The sequence below is a fragment of the Athene noctua genome, chromosome Z (assembly GCF_965140245.1).
Source record: "Athene noctua chromosome Z, bAthNoc1.hap1.1, whole genome shotgun sequence".
Lineage (NCBI taxonomy): Eukaryota > Metazoa > Chordata > Aves > Strigiformes > Strigidae > Athene > Athene noctua.
In genome coordinates this window covers 16,243,793-16,269,331 of record NC_134077.1, presented here as the reverse complement: position 1 = coordinate 16,269,331, position 25,539 = coordinate 16,243,793, and the positions used below count along the sequence as shown (strand labels likewise).

At 40.4% G+C, this 25,539-nt stretch overlaps 1 protein-coding gene across 1 annotated transcript; it reads left to right on the top strand.

Moving 5' to 3' along the window:
- Window positions 1-24,907, top strand: C6 (complement C6). The gene is made up of 17 exons (XM_074932191.1): window positions 1-158; window positions 869-1,025; window positions 3,308-3,452; window positions 4,099-4,240; window positions 5,093-5,231; window positions 7,633-7,833; window positions 12,928-13,168; window positions 13,882-14,004; window positions 14,960-15,126; window positions 16,033-16,258; window positions 17,439-17,610; window positions 18,731-18,842; window positions 19,264-19,396; window positions 20,372-20,563; window positions 21,094-21,184; window positions 22,545-22,786; window positions 24,726-24,907. Exons 1-17 carry the CDS (start codon window positions 1-3, stop codon window positions 24,905-24,907), a joined length of 2,823 nt encoding a protein of 940 aa, XP_074788292.1.
- Window positions 24,908-25,539: the final 632 nt, after the last annotated feature.

Here is a 25,539-nt window from a genome sequence, read left to right as displayed (position 1 = left end):
ATGGACACCTTCGCTACAGACAAGACTACGTTAATGTACCTGATCCTGCTGAGCCTGGCGATTGGCCACAGCCAGGGGTGCTACTGTGAACATTACCCATGGGGTTCGTGGTCTGCCTGTTCACAAACCTGCAATTATGGCACACAGACCAGGCACAGGTAGAGCCAAACTATTTCACTACTTCTATGCTTCTATTTATTCCCTGAGAAAACACCACTTCTAGGGAGGGGGAACCTGTGTCTGAAGCTCCAGCTTCCATAATATGCAGAGAAAAATTAGGAAATTTTGTATGTAGACAATTACAGTGCCTCCAAACAAACCTATATCTGTGAACACATGTAGTGAGGAGAAACAGCCAGGTCCTGCAACAGCCTTGCCAGCAGCATGCATTGAGCAACCAGCCCCTGTGAGCACACAGGGCTGGAGATCAGTGCCTGGCTCCAGGAGCTCTGCCAAGTTCAGAGCAATGCCATGGGAGGATTGAGTTGCAGTGTGGCAAGCCTACGGAAAGTTCTGCCTGTATGATTAATTTTATGACAACAGTTAAAGTCAAATAAAGATTCAGCAGCACCAAATCAGATGCAATTTGGTGGCGTGCTCTAAACTTGTGAAAAATGCCCTCTTTTCCTCCTGGGTCTTTCTGTAGTTATTCTCTGAGACATCTGAAGTGACATGAATCAAAAACAATTGCTCTGTAAACTTAAGGCATATGTGGATTCTTTTTCAATCAACATTCTGCAACAATCTATTACCTCTCAAGGTTTTTTTCATTGGGCTCAAATAATTTTATCAGCCTTCAGCCACAGTTAGAGAACATCTACAATCTGTCCATTATTTTTTCCTAGCGTAACTTGTTAAATTTTTGTAGGCAAATAAGAATGGATGAATATTATAACCAAAACTTCTGTGACCAGCTCTGCACAAAGCAGGAATCTCGTGCATGTAACCAGCAAACATGTCCTATCAACTGTCAGCTTGGAGACTTTGGCCCTTGGTCAGAATGTGACCCATGCATTAAAAAACAAGTAGGTAGAAAATATATTATGTGGGTTAAATGCAAGAAACTATGCTTAAGAGATCTATTTGTTTTAGACATTCAAATTCATGGCAATTGATCTGTAAAATGACAGTTTAAGTTAACAAGGGAAATTGGTTATGAATTATAAAAGTAGAAGATGAAGAGAACAAGTTAAAATAAGCAGAGCAAAACAGAAAGGGCTGAGTCAGTAGCATAAATCCATTTATTGTCACAATAAAAGATGAGTTTTCCACATAAAGGCTAAATTAAGCTGTATAGTTTGAATGTCTATTCAAGCAGGAGAAAGCCATGGAATCTTTAGCTTATCCATAGCATCCTATATGTTCTAAAGATAAGAAAAATAAGATCAAATAATGTGTTAAAAAGAGTTAATCAGCAAATCCTAACTAGCACTGGCTAGAAATGCTCAGGTTATATCTTACACTGATAGTCAGGATCAGTCTGAGATAGCTGTTAAGAAAACCAGAGCACCATTCCCCCAACCTTTATAGCCTAACCAAAAACTATGTGGATGTGCTTAATATCTGTGAAACAAGGCTTGAAGATTGTGTTTTTTCCTCTTGGACTGGTGTCTGTGGACTGATGTACACTTAAATGTGTGACAACAGAGAATGACGAGGTGAAAAGTCAGGTTCAAGTGGATTTGACCTAAAGAAACCAAGCCTTGGCAAATGTAATGTTGTAGAGAGTAGAATGGAACAAAATGCAGATTATTTGGGCTAGTTGTTTGGCTGGTGGGTCTGAGCTTTGAGGTTGACCATGATAGCAGCTCTGAATTTCTGTGCAGATATAGTCTACAGGTCTCTGAATGTCCTGCTCAGAAATCCATGCCTGAAAAGCTGTCTTGAAAACCCTGTCAGATATCATATCTTTACATACATATATACATTTCTGATGCCCGTGCAGGATGAGGGAGACATGAAGAACTAGATCTAAGTATGAAATATGAACCTCCTTGTGAGGTTCCATACTGCAGCTGGGATGGAGAGTATGAGAACAGAGCAGGGATAAACAAAGAGCGGGAGACGGCAAACAAGCTGCAAGACTTGAAAGCAGCATTGCTCTCAGCTGAACATTTTGTTATCAATACACTCTTAAATGGCTGAGTTTCTTGCTTCTTCTCCATCTTTGCTTCCATATATAGAAACATTGTTCATTTTTATTAACTTTAAATATCGATGCAATGTATTTTCTGCTTCAAGCAAAAAGGTGCTTTTGTGGACTGTGATCCATTTTTCCTATATAAGCTATAAAGATCACTGTTTGTGACCTTTATAGATACAGACAACCATCAGAATACAGGATGTGACTTCCAGGGTAAGTGTGAAGATTAGTGTAAGCAAGCTTTCAGTGGTGGGGTGGTGGTGGTGAAGAGGTCAAACCTCACACAAATAATATAGTGAGTGTTATGGATACCGTAGGAAAGGTTATCTTCAGATGGTCTGGTGTTGCTCCTTGCACTCTCTCTTCATAGTCACTTGGTTACTGATTTTTACTAGACATCTTCCTGCATTGTTCGACTTCAGGATATGTCTACAGGGAGGGAAGTAACAGAAGCTTGCAATGAACATTGCTTTTCCAGTGGGGAAAAATTCTTAGAGAAGGAACTGTTCAGTCACAGGCAGACAGGTCTCACCAGCAGTCCCTTGAAGTGGAGTGGAAAACATACCTGGAGTGATTTGTCTAGCAGAACTTCAGCTTTGTTATTCTGCATGGAAACTACTGACTTGGGGAGAGAAAACCAAGTCAGCTCTAGATTTTGGTCCCAAATCTGCTTTAGTAACAGAAAACTTTCAGCAAAACCATTTTTGTTCTCCCCAGTCATCCAGTGCTCCTCACACAAGAGGCCCCATGTGTGGGAGCCAATCCAAGCCACATGGCACTGTCAGAGTATTTCAACAGAGATCATAAAGAACAGGAAAATTCTCTGTAAGGCTGTTCACACACTAGTTCCTACTGTACCTTTAAAACTGAAGGTACAGGGACTGAACTTTTGATTCCTCCAGTGATGTAGACCAGGTTTCAGGTGTTTAATCATATATGCTCCATCAGGGCCATTGAGGCTTTTGGATTTCAGCTCCCTGACTGCCTTACCTGGGATGATGGTGCAGTAGGATGTAAGGACAAAAATAACGGATTATTGCCTTCAGGGTTCTGGTTTTGCTAAAGTTTCAGCAGCACTGAGCCATGTAGCTCTGCCTTGTAGGGCACTTAGGTACAAAAACAACTCACAAAAACAACTCTGGTTTTATTTCTTCTGCCTTTCAGTTTCGTGTCCGGACACTTCTGAGACCATCCCAATTTGGGGGTCAGGCCTGCACTGAGCCACTGGTGGATTCCCGCCCATGCTTCCCAGCTAAGCTCTGCAACATAGTGGAAGTTGATTGCAAGAATAAATTTCAGTGTGAAAGTGGTAATGATAATCTTCATTGCATAACTTCTGAATTATTAAATAGTCAAAAGATTAGACACTGAGACAAAAAAGATCCAGATCTTGTATATTCCATGCACAAATTCCAGGGAAAAAGAGCAAGGACAAAAGTCTACTTAAGGATTTCATATGTATTAGTAGCAGCTTATGTTTGAAGTTTCTTCCGTAACTAAAAGTAATTCAAATGCAATTTCTAGCCTGGGATGTCAGTATGACCGTGATAGCTAGACAGTGGCACTGTTCTAGTAGTAACTCTTTGCACAAATACTTTATGTACAAACATACCCATAGTTAATATGAACATAAACTCACACTACTTTTAATACATTTGTGGGTATTTCTTCTTTGCCTCAATTTAAATATACTTGATTAGCCTCCAAATAACTTTATCTACATATCCTTTTGCTAAACGTAAATTAAGCCTTTGCAGCTTCAAAGCAAGACAAAACTGGCATAACTGAAACAACCATTTCTAACTGAAATAATCCAGGCATTATACTGCCTCGCTGTTAATTCCTATGGCAAGTTCCTTCCTTTACTACGGAAAAAGACAGACTGCCCTTTTCTGCATTCAGACATGACTAATCTTTGCATAAAGTTTCTTGCTGCTGCTGTTTCTCTGGTGCAGGTCGCTGCATTGCAAAAAAATTGGAATGTAATGGAGAAAATGACTGTGGGGACAACTCTGATGAAATAAATTGTGGGAGGAAAAAGACTGTGTGTAAAAGAAAGTATGAGAGCATCCCAGGTGTGCACTTAATAGGCAGTGGGTAAGCTATCTTTACTTATTTTTTGTAAATTTGAGATTGTTTTCTCACTAATTTACACAAACAAAATAATCCCCAATTAGCATGTGAGACTACCCCATTAAAACACATAAACTCTCAAATTAATATTAACAAGAAATTATAAAATGCAACCAAGCCACTGCATCTGCCAGTGCTGCTCTGCACTGCTGGTGCACCAAATAAAGGGCTGTAAGGGAGCACTGCTGTCTGAGTAACCCTTCCTGCCTCACAGCAACACAAGCATCATGTCCTAGCAACTTCCAGCTCAGTTATGGCAAATGCTTCAGAAATTTTGAGGGTGTTCGTTTTATAGATGTTTGTTTGTCTATGATACATTTCACATTATACCAACCATCACCTCTTCCAGGCTACTAACTGTAAAACCTAAATGTAAGCCTATATAATGTGTAAAAGCTAAATATGGGATGCCTGCCCTAGGTGGTCTTGCATTTTTTAACTGAATTTTGAATTCAGTGCACTCTGGTAACATCACTTGTTGTAGAAATTGACAACTGCTTCTTCATTTTCCTACACCATTTTTAGGTGTCTGTTTCATGCTGACATTGGGATTATCTAGATGTTTAGGCAACGCTGGAAAATAGGAAACGGGATTGCTACTAAAGCAATTTTCAGGTGAATTCTGTATGAATAAGAAGTTCTCGTAGAGGAACTTCTTTCAAAGCAGTAACATATCCCAGGTGCTCATCTACACCTCATAGAGAACCATCTCATTCAAATCTACAAAATCTTCAATGCAGCTATATACCACTAAATGTTTCAAGTCTATATGTCTTTCTGGGATTGTTTCATGTCTGGTAATAATTTTTTTGTTAGATTTCATATTCTGGCAGGAGAGAGCCGAGGGGAAGTCCTTGGCAACTCGTTCAATGGAGGACAATGCATGACAGTGAAGCACAATGAGACAAGAAAATTGTACCGTGTTCCTGTGAACCTGGAGGCTGTCAGCTTTCAGGTATTCTCAAGCAGCAATTCCTAGCTGAAAAAGCATCTCCATAATCACAATGCAACTTATGCACTCAAGTCTTAGGCAGTAATGTGTGTTTTAGAACAAGATTTCTCAACCCAATGAGGCCTGAGCATGCTTCAGCTGATGTGTGGAAATGGGTTAAATTGAGTAGTCGGGTGTCTCTATTCTGGCCATTCAGATCTTACTCTTGCATCATATATCCTATTACTTGCATTATATATCAGAGTCAACATGATTGATTCAGGCTTCTCTCCTGCTTCTTCATGGCTGTGTCTTTTTTCTGAGTTGGTACCAAGGGCAAGGCCTTCTAACCCTGACATAATCTGACCAGAGGCTTATTCAAGTCCAAAGCTCATTTCAGCATCACTGCTGTATCCTTGCAGTACCAATGACTGTCCTAACTCCAGCTTCCTTCCTTCCTTTCTGCAGTCATCTGCAGCCTTGGGACACAGTTTCCTGCTGAGACATTTCAGCTCCTCAGTCCTGTCTGTTCCTTGCCCAGCCCCTCCAAAGAGCAGCAAGAAGAGGAGGCAGACACTGAGGCTGGGAGGTAGGAGGACAAGAAGTACACAGTTCAGGGAAGAGTCTTGCAGAACAGGCCAAGGACAAAATGAACCTGGCTTGTATCTTATAAAAAAGATGGGAATCACTGATCTTTTTTAGACCTGATATTTTAGACTTTTATACACTGATATTTAGAAAATAATTTAAATACCATGGTCAGGGCACAACATCTGTCTGTGCACATATCAGCATGCCCTGTCTGAAGCCCATAGATACTGCATGGGGAAGAAAAGAATGCAGGATGTAAAAAAAGCTCAACTAATAGATTAAATCTAAACTGCTGATTTTTGCTATGACTGCTGTGAGGTTTTAGTATTACTTTAACAAGAGCAACTCAGGAAAGAAGACTCTAATATGTTCCATGGGAATGCAAATGGATTGGGCATGACACGTAGGTTTTTGTCAATAATGGCAAAAAATTACCATGTGCAGAAATATTCTGCCCATGTGATACTGAAAAGCCGGTTTGCCCAGGTGATACTGAAAAGCCAGGTGATACTGAAAAGCCAGTTGAAGAAAAACTCTCTAAGACTCAGAGCTTTAGAAAGCAGGCATTCTTTATTGCAGCGCTGGGTGCACGGGGGATCGCTCCTCCACAAGCGTGCACACCAAGCCCCTTAGATTTACCACTTAAATGCCTGGGCCTACTCCTTTGTGTCATACAATGCACATTATCTTCTGTCACCATGGTTCCACATCTTCTGTCCTTGGGGCCTTTGTCTGTGTTTATGCGAGTTTCTTCATTCCTGCAGCTCAGAAACTCCTTAGCTTAAACAGACAACTCTTAGGCCTACTACTACTAACCATCTTACTAGTTATGTGCCAAATTTCTTAACATTTCATATATCACAGGTCTCTTTAAAGCTGTATGGTTTATTAAGTTACTGATGCCCATTTGCAGAACTGTTAAGGGTTTGTGAATCTCACCTTTGAGAGTGCATCTATACCTTTTAACATTTAGAGCAACCTTTGGTATAGAAGGGTCACTGGATCAGGCTTTCTTTTTGGAACTCCAGTGTGTTTTCATGGTAAAGCATGTCACTTCTAGGAGAATGGAAGTGGACTGGGGAAATGGACCACCTCGTCTCCTAAGGTCATTAAAAGCCCTATTAATTAAACAAGTCTAGAGAAGGGAAAAAAATCAAATCTTTCAAACACCCACAGGGTTTTGCCTGAGTTTTGGGAAATGAGTAATTCCTGAACTGATGCTAAAGTTGCCTTGATGCTTTGCACAACAGCACCACTGAGGATTACCAACTTGATCGTGAAGGTTTTCTCCTGGTTCCTTTCCACCTACATCATGCAGTATGGGTGCTAACACTGCATATATGCTATAAGACTCTCCTCTGGAAGCCTGTTCATTCCTCTAGCTGGGAATTAAGAAGAAAACACAGAAAACATCAAGATCTTTCCCTTGCACAGTATAGAAGACATGGGGGCACTGGGCCTTAGTCATAGTGTGGACATAGCATGAAGATCTGAGATTCTTTGAAAAGTGTGATGAAATGCTTGTTGAAAATTATTCCTAAGCTTTCGGGCATGGGGGTGGGGAATTCTAGAAGAAAGCATTACATGTTTCTTTTTTTTTTTTTCCTTGTATAAATGTCTATTAGTAAGTCTACTTCTTATCTTGTATTCATCTCACCTATTAACTTTTCTCAGCCTCATCTGTTGTGTTGAGAACAGTTTTTTCATTTATTTCCATGTCTCCAATAATCGGTCATGTTTCTTCCACTAATAAAACCAAAAATACATTGCTTAGTAGATTTCTGTTTCAGATTATTATTTTGGACAAATGCATTTTTCTTTACTGAATCTCCAGGTAACAGATGAAGAGGATGACGTAACATCAGAATTCTACAATGATTTAACTCCCCTGGGTGACAGTGCTCATGGAAGTAGTTCATCCACTCATGGTGCTCAAAGATCTTCTGGTATCCCATTTTTATTCTCAAGAAAGACACGGGTTAAAGTCACATCATCTTCCTCCTTCAAGAAAGCCATTGAAGCCTCATATGAAAAGGTAATTGAATGTTGCCTCCAATTTCTTCTTTTCATATTTCTTCTTTTCATTTGGTTTCTATATGCTCATTTCAGAACCGAGCTACCAAAAGCTACTTATCAAGGCATTGGCATTACATTTTTTTAAAAAAGGGCTAGAATTACGCATTTAAAAGTTCCTCTCCTGATACTACAGGATGTTCATGGTTGTAACATACCTTCTGTAATGAAGTGTGCTTTTCTGGTTTCAGTACAGAAATCACAAGTTTATTCTATTTTAAAAAGCATAGATTTGACATAGATTTGAGATTATCAGATTGACTAAACCACTGCTTACCCTGTTCTAGTTACAGATTTGAGAAGGCAGAATGCCATGTAGTAGCAGTAGTAGACAGCTATAAAAAAAATGAAGTGCACTCATATACATATATGCATATATAGTGGGAATTAGTCTGCATTAGTTTTTGATTTGGTAACTAACTTGCATATTGGAATGTCATGACTGCCAAAATGATAAGGATATCATAAGGATAATATCAGAAATAACATATCCACAGAAAGGTTTCTGAGAACAGAAAATCTTTTTCCCATAAAATTGTGTATTATTAATGCAGATGAATACTTTGGGATATAAGACTATGTACTTTCATAGTTTAATGGCAGTAAAGGATGGGCTATTGTTTACAATTCTGCATGGAAGAGGCCATAGGACTGAACAAAACTAAGGGCAGTTGAAAACCAGGAGTTTTAATACAATTAGAATGAATCTTTTACAGAAATATCAGTTTTAATATTAAGATTCCCTATGATGGAAGTTTACTGCAGGCCTTGCTAACCTGTCCTAATGGTTAAGTAACTTGACTGCTTAAATAGTCCATTACTTCTAGTTTGAGTTCAACTATATTGAAGTTTCAGCTACTGGAAAACTGTTGAATTGCATTCCCATGTAGATACCTGTATGCAGACTAAGCTGTTCTTTTGTACAGCTGGTAAGTTTATTTTGGTGGAATGGCAGCTTCTTATTGGCTTAAACCCAGGCCAAAGCTACTTATGAAAATCTTAGTTTAAATGAAACTTTCATCAGGAAGATTTTTTTGGATGTACATTAGTTATCAACATTGTTGTAATGAAATCCCAGAAACCTACCTGTAATAAACAATAACTTAGTCTGGTGGTGGCTAAAGATGTCACAGGTTAAAATTCCTTCTTAGTGGATCCATTGCAGGAGTTTTAACTGGGGCCTTCCTCATGTTCTCTACTGGATCATACAGGAAGCCTCTACTTTTATCTCTGTCTGTATAAATGTTATTTATTTGTGTTTGTAGATAGATATATACTTGCATATGTTTGAGAAACCTTTAAATGAATATGTGATACTTTCTTAAATAGTGAAAATGGAAGTTTATATAGATAGATCACTTAAAAGGAGGGGGAACTTACCAGGGCTTTGGGAGATCAGATTCAGTCCTATATATTGAAGCATCCCAGGGTCTCTAGAGGGACCTACCCACTTGAAAGGTCATGCACTTTTCCATATTGGTATAGAAAAAATATGAAAACTTTACATTTTTCAATATTATTTTTGTTTGCCAGAAACTTGTTTAGTTAAGCTGATTGGTCACCTAGTATGTCTTCTTGATCTTTTGATCATAGAATCATAGAACTATAGAACAGTTTGGGCTGCAAAGGCCATTTAAAGATCATCTGGTGCAACCCCCCTGTGATGAGCAGGGCCATCTTCAATTAGATTAGGTTGCTTGGAGCCCTGTCCAAGAGAAGGATGTCGTGGGGGACCATGACAAAGGCCTTACAGAAGTCCAGATAGACGACATCTGTAGCTCTTCCATGGTCCACTGATGTAGTCACACCATCAGAGAAGGCTACAAGGTTGGTTGGGCAGGACTTGGTGAAGCCATGCTGGCTGTCTCAGATCACCTCTGTGTGCTCATGTGCCTTAGCGTAGCTTCTCTGAGGATCTGTTCCGTGATCTTCTATGGCTGACAGGGTTCTCCTGTCTACCCTTTGTAAAAACGGGTGCAATGTGTCCCTTTTTCCAGTCACCAGGGACTTCACCTGACTGCCATGACTTTTCAAATATGATGGAGAGTGGCTTGGCAACTACATCAGCCAATTCCCTCAGGATTCTGGGATGCATCTTGTCAAGTCCCCTAAACTTCTGTGTGTTCAGGTTCCACAGGCAGTCTCAGACTGAACTTCTCTTACTGTGGGAGGGACTTTGATCCCCCAGTCCCTGCATTGAGGCCCATCCACTCGAGAAGTGTGGGAAGAGAGATTGCCTGTGAAGACTGAGGCAAAATGTCATTGAGTATCTCAGCCTTCTCCTCATCCATTGTTACCAGTTTGTCAGTTGTGTTCACTGATGGGGTGTATGTACACTTTCTTTGCCCTTCTTTTTCTGGCTGACATACCTACAGAGGCCCTTCCTATTGTTCTTCGCATCCCTTGCCAAGTTCAGCTCCATCTGCGCCTTGGCCTTCCTGACCCCATCGCTACATAACCAGCAATGTCCCTATGCTCTTCCCAGGATACCTGTCCCTGCTTCCACTGCCTGTGCATTTCCTTCTTGCCCTTTGGTTTGACCATGAGGTCTTGACTCATCCATGCCAGTCTCTTGCCTTCCTTTCCTGATTTCTTACTCATGGGGATGGAGAGCTCTTGTGCTCTATGGAAAGCACCCCTAAATATCATCCTCCTGACCTCCCTGATGTCTTCTGCTTGCATCATGGTAACCTCTAGAGTGGGATTCAGCTTGTACATCCATAGGCAACAGCAGTTCCACAGTGATCTGCATCTCAACTAATCACTCTCCTTTTGTGTTGATGAAGACAAATTGGGTGGGTTTGTACATAAATGTCTGTTAAGTGAATTGTGCCCTAGTAGGGCCGTAGCCCAGCTAACCATCTCTCACTCTTCTCTGTACCAGATATAAGGAAAGATTCTTAAAGTGAGACTCAATGTTATGTAATGCATTTCATTATAAAATACTTTACTAATCTTGCCCATCCTGCTCCATATTTTAGATTTTTAGATACTATTTTATTCACTTATTTGTCACCGAATTCCCATACTGTGACATCAAAGGACTTCTGAAGGCTTTGTATCAGAATTTGTGCCCACTCCCCTAGCCCACGTTCCTAGTATTTCTGGCAGCAGTTAATTGAGTTGGACTGCTTGAACTACAAGTCAAAAATTGAGAGCTCAAAGATAGGAAGCTATCTCCATCCCTGGGGATGTCAGGCAGGGACAGACACGAATCTGTGGCAATTTTGCTTATGATATTTGAGATGAAAGTTTACTTAATCTGCATATTCAAGTGAAACCCTGCTTTGTTAGAAAATTTCCAATTAAAACTATTGTTTTCAATGTCAGTTCAGCTCAGCTTGTGTTTAGCTGCTTTTGTCAATGAAGTAGTTTGTATAATAAAACTGAGCTTGAGTACTCACATTTGATTTAGACCTGACTTTCTTTGGGAATAATCATCCCTGATCTACTAATGTTTTGTATTAATATCTGGTATTCGTGGGTCAAGCTTGCTACATGCACAAGGGATTACCACTATGATTAAACATGTGTCTAGAAATGACTGCAGACTTTGGAATCCAGTTTCCTGGGATTGTTCTACAAGTGAGGTTTTACAATATTGTGCGTGCCTCAGGGATTTAACATAGAAATCACTGGGTTTGACAACGGTAAGGTAAATTGCTAGTAATAAAAGCACTTAATTGCTAGTAATAAAAGCACTTAAGATACTTTTACTAGCAGAAAGTACAAATGTGAGATGCATGTCAAGCAGAAATTCGTATTAAGCATGCAAGTTCATGCTAAAATCAACTAAGGTTTTAGAATAAAAATTTGCCAAAGTGGCTTTAAATTTTGTGTCATAACTGAAATATTAGCTGGCACAGCTGAAAATTGAGGATCAGAACCTAAATCATCTGAAAATCCTAAAAAAGATATTACCACAGGGTATTTTAGGAGCTGAATATAATCTGGCAATTGTTACATGCCCTATTTCTTCCATTCTTATTCTCACTGCAACAGAAAGCCGAGTATCCTCAGATTATTTTCCAATGAGCAAATAAGAGCACTGAAATGAGCAGTGTTGTGCAGAACTGAGTTGAGGTCCAGCTTGCATGTTACATTGCTCAATCCTGGCTGGGAGAACTCACTGTCTAGATGCATCCTTGTGTCTTCTAAGCCAAGTGACCTTGGAGACAGAAGTGGAGCACACCCAACCTACCAGCAGCAAAATTCAGCAGAAGAACCGATGTATAATCAGTAACAAATTATTTTATAATAATTATCTTTCTTATCTGCCAGTTGGTCATGTGCTTCAGTCAGTTTGCCCTTCCTTTTTCTCTTGATCTCTTTACTTCGGTCTTGCATCGTTAGTTCCCCTTGTCATTTTCTAAATCCCTTCTTTCAGTATTTTCTATAACTATCCTTCCTATTTAGTTAAACTCCCACATAAACAATCTCTAGCACTGCAAAAATGTATGAATTAGTGGTTTCAGAAACATCCGTTTTTTTCTAAGCGTAAAAGAAGCTTCCAGTTTTTGAACTTACTTTTTTTTTTTTTTTTTTTTTTTTAACTCTCACATTAACAGCCCGACACTTGAACTTAATGACATCTTTATTCCTGTGGTTTAGTTTCAGATTTAGCAGACTGATAAATTGTGAAACTTCAAAACAGTGACTTAGTATCCAAAATACCCACTCACCTGATTAGTTGACCTATGGGTGCTTATAAACTGAAACCTTTTCTCTGAAACTTTTGGTTGTCTTATCAATTGCTGGTGTTTCTGTTACAGAAAACAAGAGTCCTTTTGCTTTCTCTTTGGCAGGTGCTCAGGGAGTCCTAATTTTTGTTGGAATGCTATATAGTCCCACAATGTAAAGGAGAAATAAACGTTGTCCTCAAGAACCTCAGAGGACTCCTGGAAATTCCAGGGCTAATCTGTTCATGGTTAAAGCAGCGTGACACACAGGATTAATTAGTACTTGTGATGTATCTCAGGATACGCTCTTGGCTCCTCTACTTTTTGTAATTAACTACCCATGAAGGTGCTAAAACTCCCCTTTTTCTTATTTTTAGAATTCTAAATTTATTAGAGTCCATAAAGTCATTTCTGTTGCAAACTTCACAATGAAACAGTCAGATCTGCAGCTCTCAGATGTCTTTCTAAAAGCACTTAACCACCTGCCCCTGGAGTACAACTACGCTTTATACAGCAGAATATTTGATGACTTTGGCACTCATTACTACACCTCTGGGAAGATGGGTGGTTCCTATGACATTCTTTACCAGTACAGCTCTGAGGAACTGAAGAACTCAGGTATGTAATGTTTAAGAAGAAAATACGATTTGTTTACCAGCTTTTTTTACCCCTGTTTTAAGGTCTTACACTACACAGTAAGTTCTCCAACAGCAAAAAAAACTTTAGACTTGAATAGACCCAGGAATTACTTACACTGCCTAAATATAGAGCAAGAGGATATTTTTGCTCTACACTGTCTTAATTTGAAAAGTTCAACAGGTTCCTTACTTGCTAAAGGTCATTGTGTTAAGGGAAATCTCTCAAGACCTTCAGATCAAGACCACGTGCCACTAGGAAAAGGTGTTCCAGCATATTTCAGTATGGGACTGAGGTCTGAGAGATGTAAGTAGTACTTTTTAGGAAATAGTCATTAACGTTGCTGGTATTGATTAGAAATTGCTCTCAAAACATTTCCGTGACTGTCAGGCTATCAAAATGAAAAGAGAGTATTACTGAAAAGAAGTCTAAGGTTAAAAACTGTGATCCTTAATGCCACTGCTGTAACTTGCATGGGTATGGGAGGGTATCTAAAGGGGATCATAAGGATGACTCAGTCCAATGCTGTTTGTACCTGGGGAAGCAGGTGCCTACAGTAGTGAAGTCTCCAATGGTGGAGTTCCAGTGGAACAGGGAGACCTGCGATGGCTTACCTCTGTGTGGGAGCCTGGGGGCATGCTGTCATCATGTAACATGGTTATAGTGATGAATCTGTTGCTCTGTGATATTTCTAGGCCTGGCGGTGGATGAATCAATGGAGTGTGTCCGAACGGAAACAAGAAGGCGTGTGCTCTTCTGGAAGAAAAAGAAAGTCAGTACCAGATGCACCACAAACAGGATGACTGTGAAACATGAAGGTGATGATGATGAGGACAGGGCCCATGTCCTGTTACTTACCCTGAGAGATACCATTCCCCTCAGCTAGGTGCCCTAGGTGATCTCCCAGCTTTGTTGAACTACAGGTGCTCTTCCACCACTGCCAGAGGAGCCAGTGTTGCACTGTTTATCTATGAAGCAAGCACTGCAAACATCCTCTAGCTTGCAAAAGAAATTATGAGGTAGGACCACTCCTCCTCTGCTCTGGAGCACCATCACTGGGGGACTCGGTGGCACTGGCTCTTCCAGTCAGTTACAGATCTGACATGGTACTGGGTCCAGGGTCAGGCATACTGGGAAATGGGCACAACTAGAAACGTGTGATCATGACTGAGCCCCTGATCTTCTTTAAGGCTTGCTCAGGACTTGCTGAGAGAGTTGGGCAGCAACAACATATTCCCAGACCTTCCCCTCCCATCTCTCTCATGCCAGGCAGACATCTAGATGAAGGAGTTCCATAGTAATACCAGAAATTGGTCTCAGGAACTGCAGAACATTGCTGCATTTTCTTCAAGAATGGCAAGAATCATGTTCTACCTCACTAAAACAGGGATTGCATCACCTCCAGCATGTTTTTGACCTCATTTAATAATCAGTTTCCATTACTCAAGTGTTTACAGCTGGGGCTAAAGATCCTGCCTTGCAGTGTGTTCTTCTAGAGGAGCCTGCTGTATCCCCCGCATTTTCCAGAAGTGTCTTATGTAGTTCTGAATATCTCCATGGCTGAGGTCTCAGATGCCTTCATTTGGAAGACTATGACGGCTGCTGTTATGTCAGGGATTGTTTTTCTGAGCTTAGACTTCATTCTTCTAAGGGTAGCTTCAAAAAAGTAATCTTAGTATATTATTTTATATCCTTTTTCTTAGAACTATGTTGTTACATCTGTTGTCTTTGGAGGCCTTTGTCTGATAATACTGTGATGCAATCCCATTTCAGGTTCCATTTTGGAGTCAGCTGAACGATCAGTCTCCCTGGTAAAAGGTGGCAGGTCAGAGTATGCAGCAGCTCTGGCCTGGGAGAAAATGGGGGCTTTTCCAGGACACTCAGTCTTCACAAACTGGCTGGAATCAACAAAGGACAATCCGGTGGTTACTGACTTTGAGGTAAGAGAAGAACAGGAAAAACACTGAAATAGTAAAGTGCTCACCAGTTAGCAGCTCTTCAAAGAGCTCTGCAGGTGTTTCGTCTTTTAAATTGGGATGATGCTGGGTGTGATATGAATCCACATATATATGGGCACTAGTTCTTTTGCATGTGGGTTTGTAAGCCCACCAGGTTTGCATCGTCCACGGACAGTAGGAGTAGGAGGGAATAATGTGAGTGATTTACTCTGGCACCAGTGGGAGCTCAGGCGTGTGCAAGGTTTAGTTACTGTGCAGGAAAGCAGTGCATGGTTCTGGGAATGCTTTTTTCCCTGTGCTCTTTCCCTTGTCAGGCCTACGTTCCAAGGTATGGTGTATAGCTAAACTGAAACAAAACAGAAGTCCCCTGGTATCTCTGTCCTGCTCATTTAATGCAGCAGGCTGGTGCTATTGTGAGCGCACTGAGCTGCCTCCCTCCCCTCTTGGCACAGCAGCCGCTCAGCAGCAGCGGCAAAGCACTCAAGGCAAACGGCAAAACCTGCCTGAATACAGCATGCGGTGATCTTTCTCCCACTGCAGTTGCTGAGGTCCTAAAGGCAATGTAGGGATCCCTCACACGATAGGGATGGGGTGTAAGCAAACCCCATGTCATCCATGGTGTCCTGAATTTTTAGGCATGGTATCCCACTTAGCTGGTTTTCCACTGTCTCAGAGAGCCATAAATTGGGGAAATAAAAGCAATATAAAAGGATAATATTGATGTATAGCACTGTCATACTCCTTTAAATCATCCATAACTTCCAGCACACCTGATTGCTGTGTGATATAGCTTCATATGTAGGTTCTAGTGCCTTCAAAATTCTGCAGCTACCCCCAGCAGGACCCTGCTGTGTCTAGGTGACTGCTTACTGAACGACTGTCTACCAGGTGTCACCCATCCTGGATTTGGTGAAGAATGTGCCATGTTCTGTGACCAAACGTCGCAACCTGGGGAGAGCCCTGAGAGAATATGTGGGCAGGTTTGACCCTTGCCAGTGTGCTCCATGCCCCAACAATGGCAGGCCTGTGCTTTCTGGGATGGAGTGCCTCTGCCTGTGCCAGGCTGGTACCTATGGCAAAAACTGTGAGACACGAGCTCCAGGTTACAAATCAGGTATTTGGGGTGATACTGTCATGATGTAAATATGGTCCTTCTGGTATATATTTGTCAAAGATGAACCTGACATAACCTTCCCTTACTAAATCCATAGCACTTCTTACCATATGGTGATGGTCAGAAAGTATAAGAATAAAGGTAGGTTTTAAAATAAAAAATCAAACCGAATAGGCACAGCTCAGAAGAAATTGTAAGACATGGTAAAAGATTCCTTAACTACATAATTAAGATAATAGCAAATGATCTGTTCAGAAATAAGGATGAAGTTGAGATCAAATATAATTGACTCAAAAAATAAGAAACCCATTCCTTAGTTTTCCCTATAGCCTATTATGCTTAAGAGTAAAAGAGTAATGGAGATAAAAAATATTAACTATAATGTTGAAGGAAAACTCAGTTGTTTTAAGGACAGGGAACATAATCATAATTTTGAAAAATTTAAAGAACAATTTCATGAAAACTGGTTTTTGAATTAAATAGGAACTAGTGCCATACCTGTGGGAAACAGAAAAGACTTACAGTATTATATTTATTATTATATATATTTATATTCCAGGACCAAAAGGGGACAGAAGGGAAAGTCTCTTATGCAGCTACACATCTCAATATCTGACTTGAATAAAGAAATATTTTGAAAGAAATAAACAATTGAAGATATGCAGATAGACATGAATGTAGAAAGTGTATTGCATGCAGAAAAGAAAGGGTGTGTTAATAAAAATTTTTATATTTGCTTCATGGTGGCACAGACAAAATACCCTAGGGATTAAGAAAAGACAATAGTGTTTTAATTTAGCTTGCATGGGATGTAGATTTGGGGTTTAGAAGTGGCGTTAGAGCTCAGATTTATTTAAATTAAAGTCATTAAATACTGAGCTATCTAAAAAGATTGTCAAGACCATGAAAACTCAAACATCTGTGTGTGCAACAGAAGTAGAAAATAAGCTGCTTCTGGGTTTGAATGTTACTTGCAATCAAAACTAGAAAGGAAGATATATTTTAGGTTTTCATGAAGCAGCTGGAATTTGACCAACCATTTCTTTGGAAAACTTCACATTCTAGATACAATCTATTCCTTTAACAGTAACAGTTTTAAATCCTCTGAAAACAGCTGTTATGATTTATCCACCTATATATGGTATAGATCTACCAAAAGATGGGTTTTGTTTTATTGCAGTTGCTGTAGATGGTCGCTGGAGTTGCTGGTCTGAATGGAGTTCATGTGATGCCTCCTTCAAAACAAGAAGAACCCGGGAGTGTAATAACCCCTCACCAATGAATGGTGGGAAGCCGTGTGAAGGTGAATGGGAAGAAGAAGAGGACTGTTATGTCTCTGTGTTCGTGGATGGGTAAGAAGATGGTAGCTCAAAAGATCTCCATAGTCATGGGGCAGAATTAAGGAAGCCTCCAGAATGGTTTTGTGACTACCAAGGAGAAATAGCAGACAACTCTGTCTGAACTTCTGTGGTGAGGCTGAGAGAAGAAAATGTCTGAAAATCTTTGCAACTTGCTTCAAGTTTGGATTTATTCATTGGTTATTCCTAGAAAATGGCTGATGAATTACATACTAAAGTATGCCTGTAGATCTCTTACACTGCTTTGCATGGCTTCTTGTCCAAAGCCATGGAGAACTCATCTGCTTCTGTTCATAGGAGTTCAGTTTCTGTTTTTTTTAATATCACATCCTCTTCTCTTAGAGACTTATGTCAGAGTTCAGCCTCAGAGAGGATTCCACTGAATCTACCAAGATTTTTCATGTTCCCACTTTGAGTATGTCTAATGTACCAGTTTTGCATGTTTCAACCTAAAATCCTAATTCCAACCCCAAACTGGCTTGGTTCCCTGCATCTGCAAGAGCAAGGCTTTGTACAGATTCAGTTTCTCTAGTGGAACCAAGAGCTGAAGAAGGATTTTCATCATTCGTGCTGTGATGACTACAGAGGAGATTCTGGAGTGGATAGGAGAGGATTAGAAGCAATGGGCGCTACAGTTCTGCCTTACTGAACTCAGACATCACGGATATACAGCTCCACGCTCACAGAGTTTAAGTTTAAATCAGTATGAGTTTAAATCAGCCTCCTTTAACCACAGCCTGATGGCAACAGGAGGGTTTTGGCTACACTATCTTAAACCCAATCAAATCACATGGGCTTCTTTGACACTTTCTCCGTATGCCGTTCTTTGCCTCTTTTTTGTTACTCTATAATATACTTTGTGAGTTATGTCGATAGAAATCATAGCCCTGTATCTATCAATTTTTTGGTGCTCTCACAATCTCCCTCCTATCAAGACCTGCAACTTTTGATTTCCACCACCTTTTATTTAACAGAATAAGGTTTTTTCACCATGGGGGTGGGGTCAGGACACACATGCAGCATTCCTCTTCAAAGCTCCTGACATTCTGCCATTGTTATTATGGTGATAGCAATGCTTAAGATACACCCTTATGAGGAAATTTTTACTTTTCAGAGGTGCTCCTTGCATAAATGATGATGAAGCCAGGAGAGAAGAGGATGTCTTGATTGATGAACCTCAGTCTGGGTGCTCCAGGCCAGACCCACCAGAAAATGGCTTTATTAGGGTGAGCGTGAAAAATGAGTGATACACAAGGAATTGCAGAGCTGGGAAATTTTACAGCTTCTTTGCTACATGTGCCTGATAGCCAAGCTAGCTACTGTGCTAGTGAGCATGCTGCTGTGTATGTGGCATGCTGTGGGATTCTAGTCCACCAAAGTCCACCAGCAATGGAAGCAAAGGTTAGGTAAAATGTACTTCAAACAGTGGTCCTTGAATTCTTGTATTGTAACCATGACTTCAGTTAGTGTAGCTGGACAAACATATCATTATATGGTGAGTGGATGACTCATATTTCAGAGTAGGAAAAGCATGCATTTATTACATAATGTCATCAAGCCTTTATAATTGTTTCTTTTCATAATGTTGTCTCATTACCATAGATTTTTGACGGCCTTTTTGGTGTGGTTTTTTTTTTTTTTTAATAGAATGAAAAGAACCAGTATGCTGTGGGAGAAGAAGCTGAAATTGTCTGTGTGAGTGGTCACGTCCTCAATGGCTATCAATTCCTTCAGTGTCTGCCAGATCAAACCTGGACGCAGCAACGTGTTGAATGTCAACGTAAGGAAGAGAAAACTAATTTAGCCCAGCAACAAAATGGAAGTGGAAGAAAAAGACACAAAATAGGTTTTAATACAGGTTTTAACAAAAGAACCTGTAATGATATTTGAAAAGATAGCATGTTAAGAAGGTATTTCATGTAGAGATGGCAAGAACCTACTGAGTCACTACACCATTTCTTTCAATTCAGAAGTGTTACTATTATGTGCTTTGCAAGGATATTGTAATCTTCAGTGCTTTAGAAAACTCAGATGGATGCTGTGAGGTCCTTGTATCTTTAACAGAAGGACTCGTCTCTTGTTTCCAGACTTACATAGATATCTTTAAGTTGATGACAGTTATGCTGAAGGAAGTATTCTTAGAGGAATCTGTCTACTGCTTTTTACATTAAATGGATGATATGTCTCTAACCACCACCACCCCCTCCAGGCTGCCTTGAAAATCCCCACAATAAATCAATGCTTTGAAGTATTTATAGTCCAATTAAGAATTAAGGATCAGAACTGACCTGGGTTTGCTAACAGGAGACATTCCAGTAGTGTTCTAGAACTCAGTGTGATTCCACTGACTTAGTGTTCATTTTATCAAAAAAATTTACCTGAACACACTTACGAGATTTCTACTGCCAATTTTTAATGGTTTTGTTAATAGCTTCATTTACAAAAGAAAAAACAAAATATGCTCAATGCCATTCTTATTATTTTTAAACTGTAAAATTGAATTGATCATACTAGCATAGATTAGAAATAGTGTAATTAGTTATTAACTGAAAATATTTTTAAAGGCTATGACTGCACTAAAAATTTCTAGACTTAATTATGTTAAATATTTATTTTTAATTATATTTTAAATGTCAGTCAAATGTTCAGTGTTATTGAGTGTCTTTATGGCTTTCAAATGAAATATTATGAATTGCTGTAAGTATCTCCACACCATACAACCAACAAGAATGATACTTTTTTCTTGTTTTTATAGCCTCGGTATGCCTCAGGCCACCAACATCTGACAGTGTCACAATTTCCCCATTTAAACAACAGTACAACGTTGGTGAAACCATGAAGTTGGGCTGCCCAGCTGGGTTTATAGTCACTGGTCAAACACAGTACACCTGTGGGAAAGACCTGTCCTGGATACCTCCTATTTTGAAATCTATTACGTGTGAAAAAGGTTAGTATGCCTGCAGATACTTCACTGTTTCTATACTGATGGTATTAACAGCACAGTTTACTTTAGCTACCTAGAACTAGGAGGCAGATGACTGGTTTTAAGACACAGAGCAACTGTTCATTAATTTTGGTTTTACTTTGTGCCTAACACAGTGCTATATAATTTCAGCCCCCAACCTCTGGATTAAGCTCAGTATTTTGGGGTGCAAGGTACCGTACACTTTAATTATGAAACTGAGATACTGAAACTGTTTTCTTTAAAACAAAACAAACCTCAGCTGGATTGGTAAGGCTTTGTGAAAGCAAAGTAGGAGAATGCATTCTATTGAAATTTCAGCTTCTCTTCTTGTACAGGGTTTTCCAATGATTTTTGCAAAGACTGATAGGTACTTGTGGAATGCCAACCATGGCACCTTTTGAAGAGAGAAATATGTGATAAATAGAAATAACTATACTGTAGGTTTTACAGCAGGAGTCTAAGATATGTTCACTTTGTTACTAGTTACAGTAACTCTCACTCTTTTGTTCCAGATGTGCAGACTAAAATCAGAGGTGTCTGCAATCCAGGACAAAAGCAGGTTGGATCTCGGTGTGTTTGTATGTCTCCAGAAGAAGACTGTGGGTAAGTTATGTACTCCAGTTAGAAAAAGTCGAAGTTTCTCCGCTGGTAGACCAAGAGTACATTATGACAAAACCCAGGAAAAGTAAAAAGAGACAACAGCAATACAGGGATACTCTCTGATCAGATATTAGCCAGCTATGCCTCTATATCCAAATTACAGCCCCATTTACAACATATGACATTATCTAAATGGCACACAATGTCTCATCCTTCTAATCTACATCACCATCTGCTACTGGGGATCCCAACTCTTTCTTTTCTTATCTTTACTGCTCCAATTTCTATATTTTCACTGTCACCATCTTGCTAAAATAGCTCATGCTTCTTGTGTTTGAGGTTCACTTTTTTCAGATGAACATACTGCAAAATACACTGTACATTTCAATCTCCAGAGCATGTAAAAAAAAGTAAGACTTGGATTTACTGTCTCTTTACACAGCATGACCTGCACAGACCACTGAGCCTTGAAGTGAATAGATGGTTATTCTAGAGGATTTTTGGTGAATGACTGGTCAGGGTAGAGGTGTGGTGAGGGGCTGGAGATAAGAAAGATAAGCACAGACTGAATATGAGTTTGGCAGCTGTAGGGCTAAGATCAACACACATTCCTCCAGAGGGCTCCTGTGTGACTGAAGGCAAGTCCCTTGGCATGGGATTCATCTCATTCATGCCAATGCCCAAATAACCAAGTATCTTCTCTCTCAAGAGTTCTTGGGTAGAGAGAGAGCATGTTCAGAGGGTGATAGACACTGTCAAAAGTATGTAGGCCAAATCCTCTGAAAACTAGAGAGCTTTTGTTGACTAAAGCTATAAACTTACCTCAGGAACATAAGCAAGGTGAAGCTGCATTGCTCCCTCACTTTGGGAAATGACTAAACTCCACAAAATGATGCTGCTTGAAATGGCTGCACTTGCTGAGAATGGCTCCACTCAGGAACCATGAGCAATACAGAAACTACAAGCAGCTTGGCTGGGCTTGCATGTGATTGGTCCCAAACTAACTGTGCCTCAGAGGCAGACTTGCACACAAGGCTGCAGGGCTGCATTAACTCAGACAATCCACTCCAGGGTCTGTGGAAATTTCACGTGTCTTGTGGAGGTAACAGCACCTCCTGTTTTCTTGTGCAGGCACATGTCCCTCACCTCCCATCTGTTGGACAGGACCAAAGCTTCCTCATTTCACAGCACTATGCCAAATCACGCCCAAGTCCTGCAGTAGCTGGGACAGGCTTAGGTCTTTAGACTGATATCCAACCCGAACATGGCTTTGCTGTGTTTCATCCAATGCTGGTGGAGCATTTAGAATCATGAATTTGTTTCACAGCCAGCTAAAATAATTCTTCTTTTTTCCTTGGGGCAGCCACTACTCAGAAGACATCTGTGTGCTACATGCTGTTTCTGAACAGAATGTGACCAAGCCCAGCTGTCAGTATTCAGCTGAAATGTGCCTTGGAGAGCAGTCATTTCATTTCTTGCATGCTGGCCCTTGCCATGGTGATTCCAACCTGGACTGGCCTATTGAAAGGGCAAAGCTCTCTATGAAGAGCTTGAAGAAAGTGCCCTGTGGCTATGACACCTGTTATGACTGGGAGGAGTGTCCAGGTATGACTTCTGAACAGCGGGATTTATCTAGCCCGTCGGATCTAAAAATAAAATGTGCTGACTCCACTGCTTCAGGAATGGGATTTACAGGCATTGTGGTCCATATGAGCAATTTATGGTGAGAGGTGTGGAAGTGTGGACAGTCCTGTGTCCCTGCTACCAAGCATTACACTTAGATGTATGCCTTCTTGCTTAAGCACAAGTTGTGCAGCATTGTCATTTTCCATTATTAAGGCACAAAAGCAACTTGGAGATTAATGAAACTTTTTAAGGACGATTAATGTTTGAATCTTTAATCACAAAAACCTAGTTGGCAATGTTATCGCCCATTCCCCATGAGGCTACTATAACCACTAGTTTGTACTTCAGGAGTTAATTTGTGCCACACCCTCTATAGCATATAATTAAATTATTAAATTAAATCATGATACTACTTAAAAAGCAAGACTGGGACCATCAAGCTTAATGGGATTTTAATGGTAAAATTTGCAAATACCTATTTGTGAAACTCCGTTTTGTTAGGAGTTTTAATGAGCTATCTAAGCTGGTGAAATCCCTAAGAGGATTATTTTATAAACACTGTTGTGCAGCTTGGCTGTTTACTGTGTAACTTAGTGATAAGAGCAGTGGGTTTCCCTGTAAATGTCTGGGGTGCTGGCTGGCTTCGTGCACATCAAGCATTTGCCAGAAAAAGGCTGAGTGGCAGCCACACTCATTCCTTCACTTGCTGTCAGAGACAAATATGATCCTTATCACACCTCATCTACTTATAATAAATAAAGCAACAGCAGTGTGCAGTAATCCTAAAACCCCGTCAGGAAGATGCAAGCTTTAAGCAGCACAGGATTTGAAGTAGGTGGCTGTAAAATTACCCCATGAGATGCTGTCCTTTGTGGGGCTTAAGCACAGGGTGTGACAGGGTGTGCCCCTTAAGGGACATGCTGTTGTGGAGCCTCTAGGCACCTAGGACTCCTGAGAAGGTGGCTGATTTAAAAAAAAAACCAGTGGGTTTATTTATTCCAGAGACCCTACAAAGCCTAAATCTGCTCCCAGGGTGGAAGTGGCTTAAAACTGGATCCTGTGCCAGCACCCTATTGTTTTCCTCTCAAAAGCCTACAGAGCAGCCCTGTTCAGTGAGGAAAAATGAGAGGGGGAAAAAATACATTAAGTAAAATAAGTTTTCACTGTGGTACTCAAGATGTTTGAATTGGACTTTCCTCCTCACCATCTCCAGAGAAGTCTTCTTTCTCATGGGTATACACAAACATCTAGGAAATGGAAGTTTTGGTTTTCCTGAGAACAAATAGTTGGTATCAACACAGAGGCAGAAGATACTGCAGTATCATGGAAAGCAGCTAATGGAGGAAAACACACATTTTTCATATGTTTTAAGAAAGGGAAGGCAGAAACCTAGTTTTCTGCCTAGGGAATTTCTGGGAAAGAATACAAAGACTCAGAATCAGATTAGATCAGAAATGGGTAATGAAATAACCGGAAAGACTGAGCTTTACCACAGGCCAGCAGCAGGTAGCTTAGCATTCATAAAGGGAACTTTAATGAAATAGGAGCTGACACAAAATGGACCTTAAGACTCCATTTCACAGCAACATTGTGTGCAAGGATAATTGGGAACAGAAAGTCAACTTAATATCTTTTTGTTTAGAAGAAAGGTCAGGGAAAGACAGTGAATAAAAATAGTTAGATAATTCATTTCTGCTTCTGTATGGGCCACTGCTGCAAAAACTGGTATTTAAAGCTCCTTTTGTCTCTGTTCCTAATATCCTACCATCTAGTGTATGCATTGTAGTCTTTTTGTAACTAATGTATTGCGAACCTCCAATAGTGTTTTTCCCTGTTGGACTTTGAAATGTTGTCAAACTATAAAATATGTTTTTAGTCATGACATTTGCCGCTAAAATTCCAACACATTCATTCTTAGGGACACAGACCCAGTGCTTCTGCCTGATGCCTTACCAGTGCCCCAAAGAAGAGAGCCGCCTTCACTGCATCCAAATGGAGTCGACAGGGAGGAGGAGGACAGTCAGTCATTGCACACTGGCAGCCATGAAGTGTGCTGGCATCAAACTGGAGGTGCTGGATCAGGGGACCTGCCTGGCATAACCTGTCAGCTCTCCTGGCAGCCACCACGATCATCCCACTATGCGCAGGATGAGCCATCCTGGGAAAAAAATGGCTGGTTATAAAAGAACAAGTAGATTTAAAAAAAAAAAAAAAAGAATGAAAAAGAAAAATAGACATCACTTAACAGATTTTTGGGAGAAGGGTGGTGGTGAGATGGTTTTGGTCTGAAAATTACCTGAAGTCTGGGGCATAGGGACTGCTCTCACTGCTGGTAACTGTGGATGTGCAGAGGGAGGGAGGGAAGCTGATGGTGAGGGAGAAAGAGGAGTATTGCCTCTGGTCTCACTTGGTGCTGGATGAGACATTTCCTTTCTTCAGCCAGTTGAGGCTTTGTCCGTTTGTGACTGCCATGCACCCTGGTTGCCTCACTGGCTGAGTACCTGCTGTATCATCCAGGATGGCAGACCAGGCACTTCAGCATCATTGCATGTTCCCTCTGACACCTAACAGGGTCATGAAGGAGTCTACCTGGTACAGATATTCATGGTACAAATTCAGGGAGCAATAGAAAACACCGAAAACCACAAATATGCAATGGTTGAGTGAAATCTTCAAAATCGTGATTTTTAATCAGAATAATTGAAAGGAGGAAGCATTTGCTTTCTGGGTTG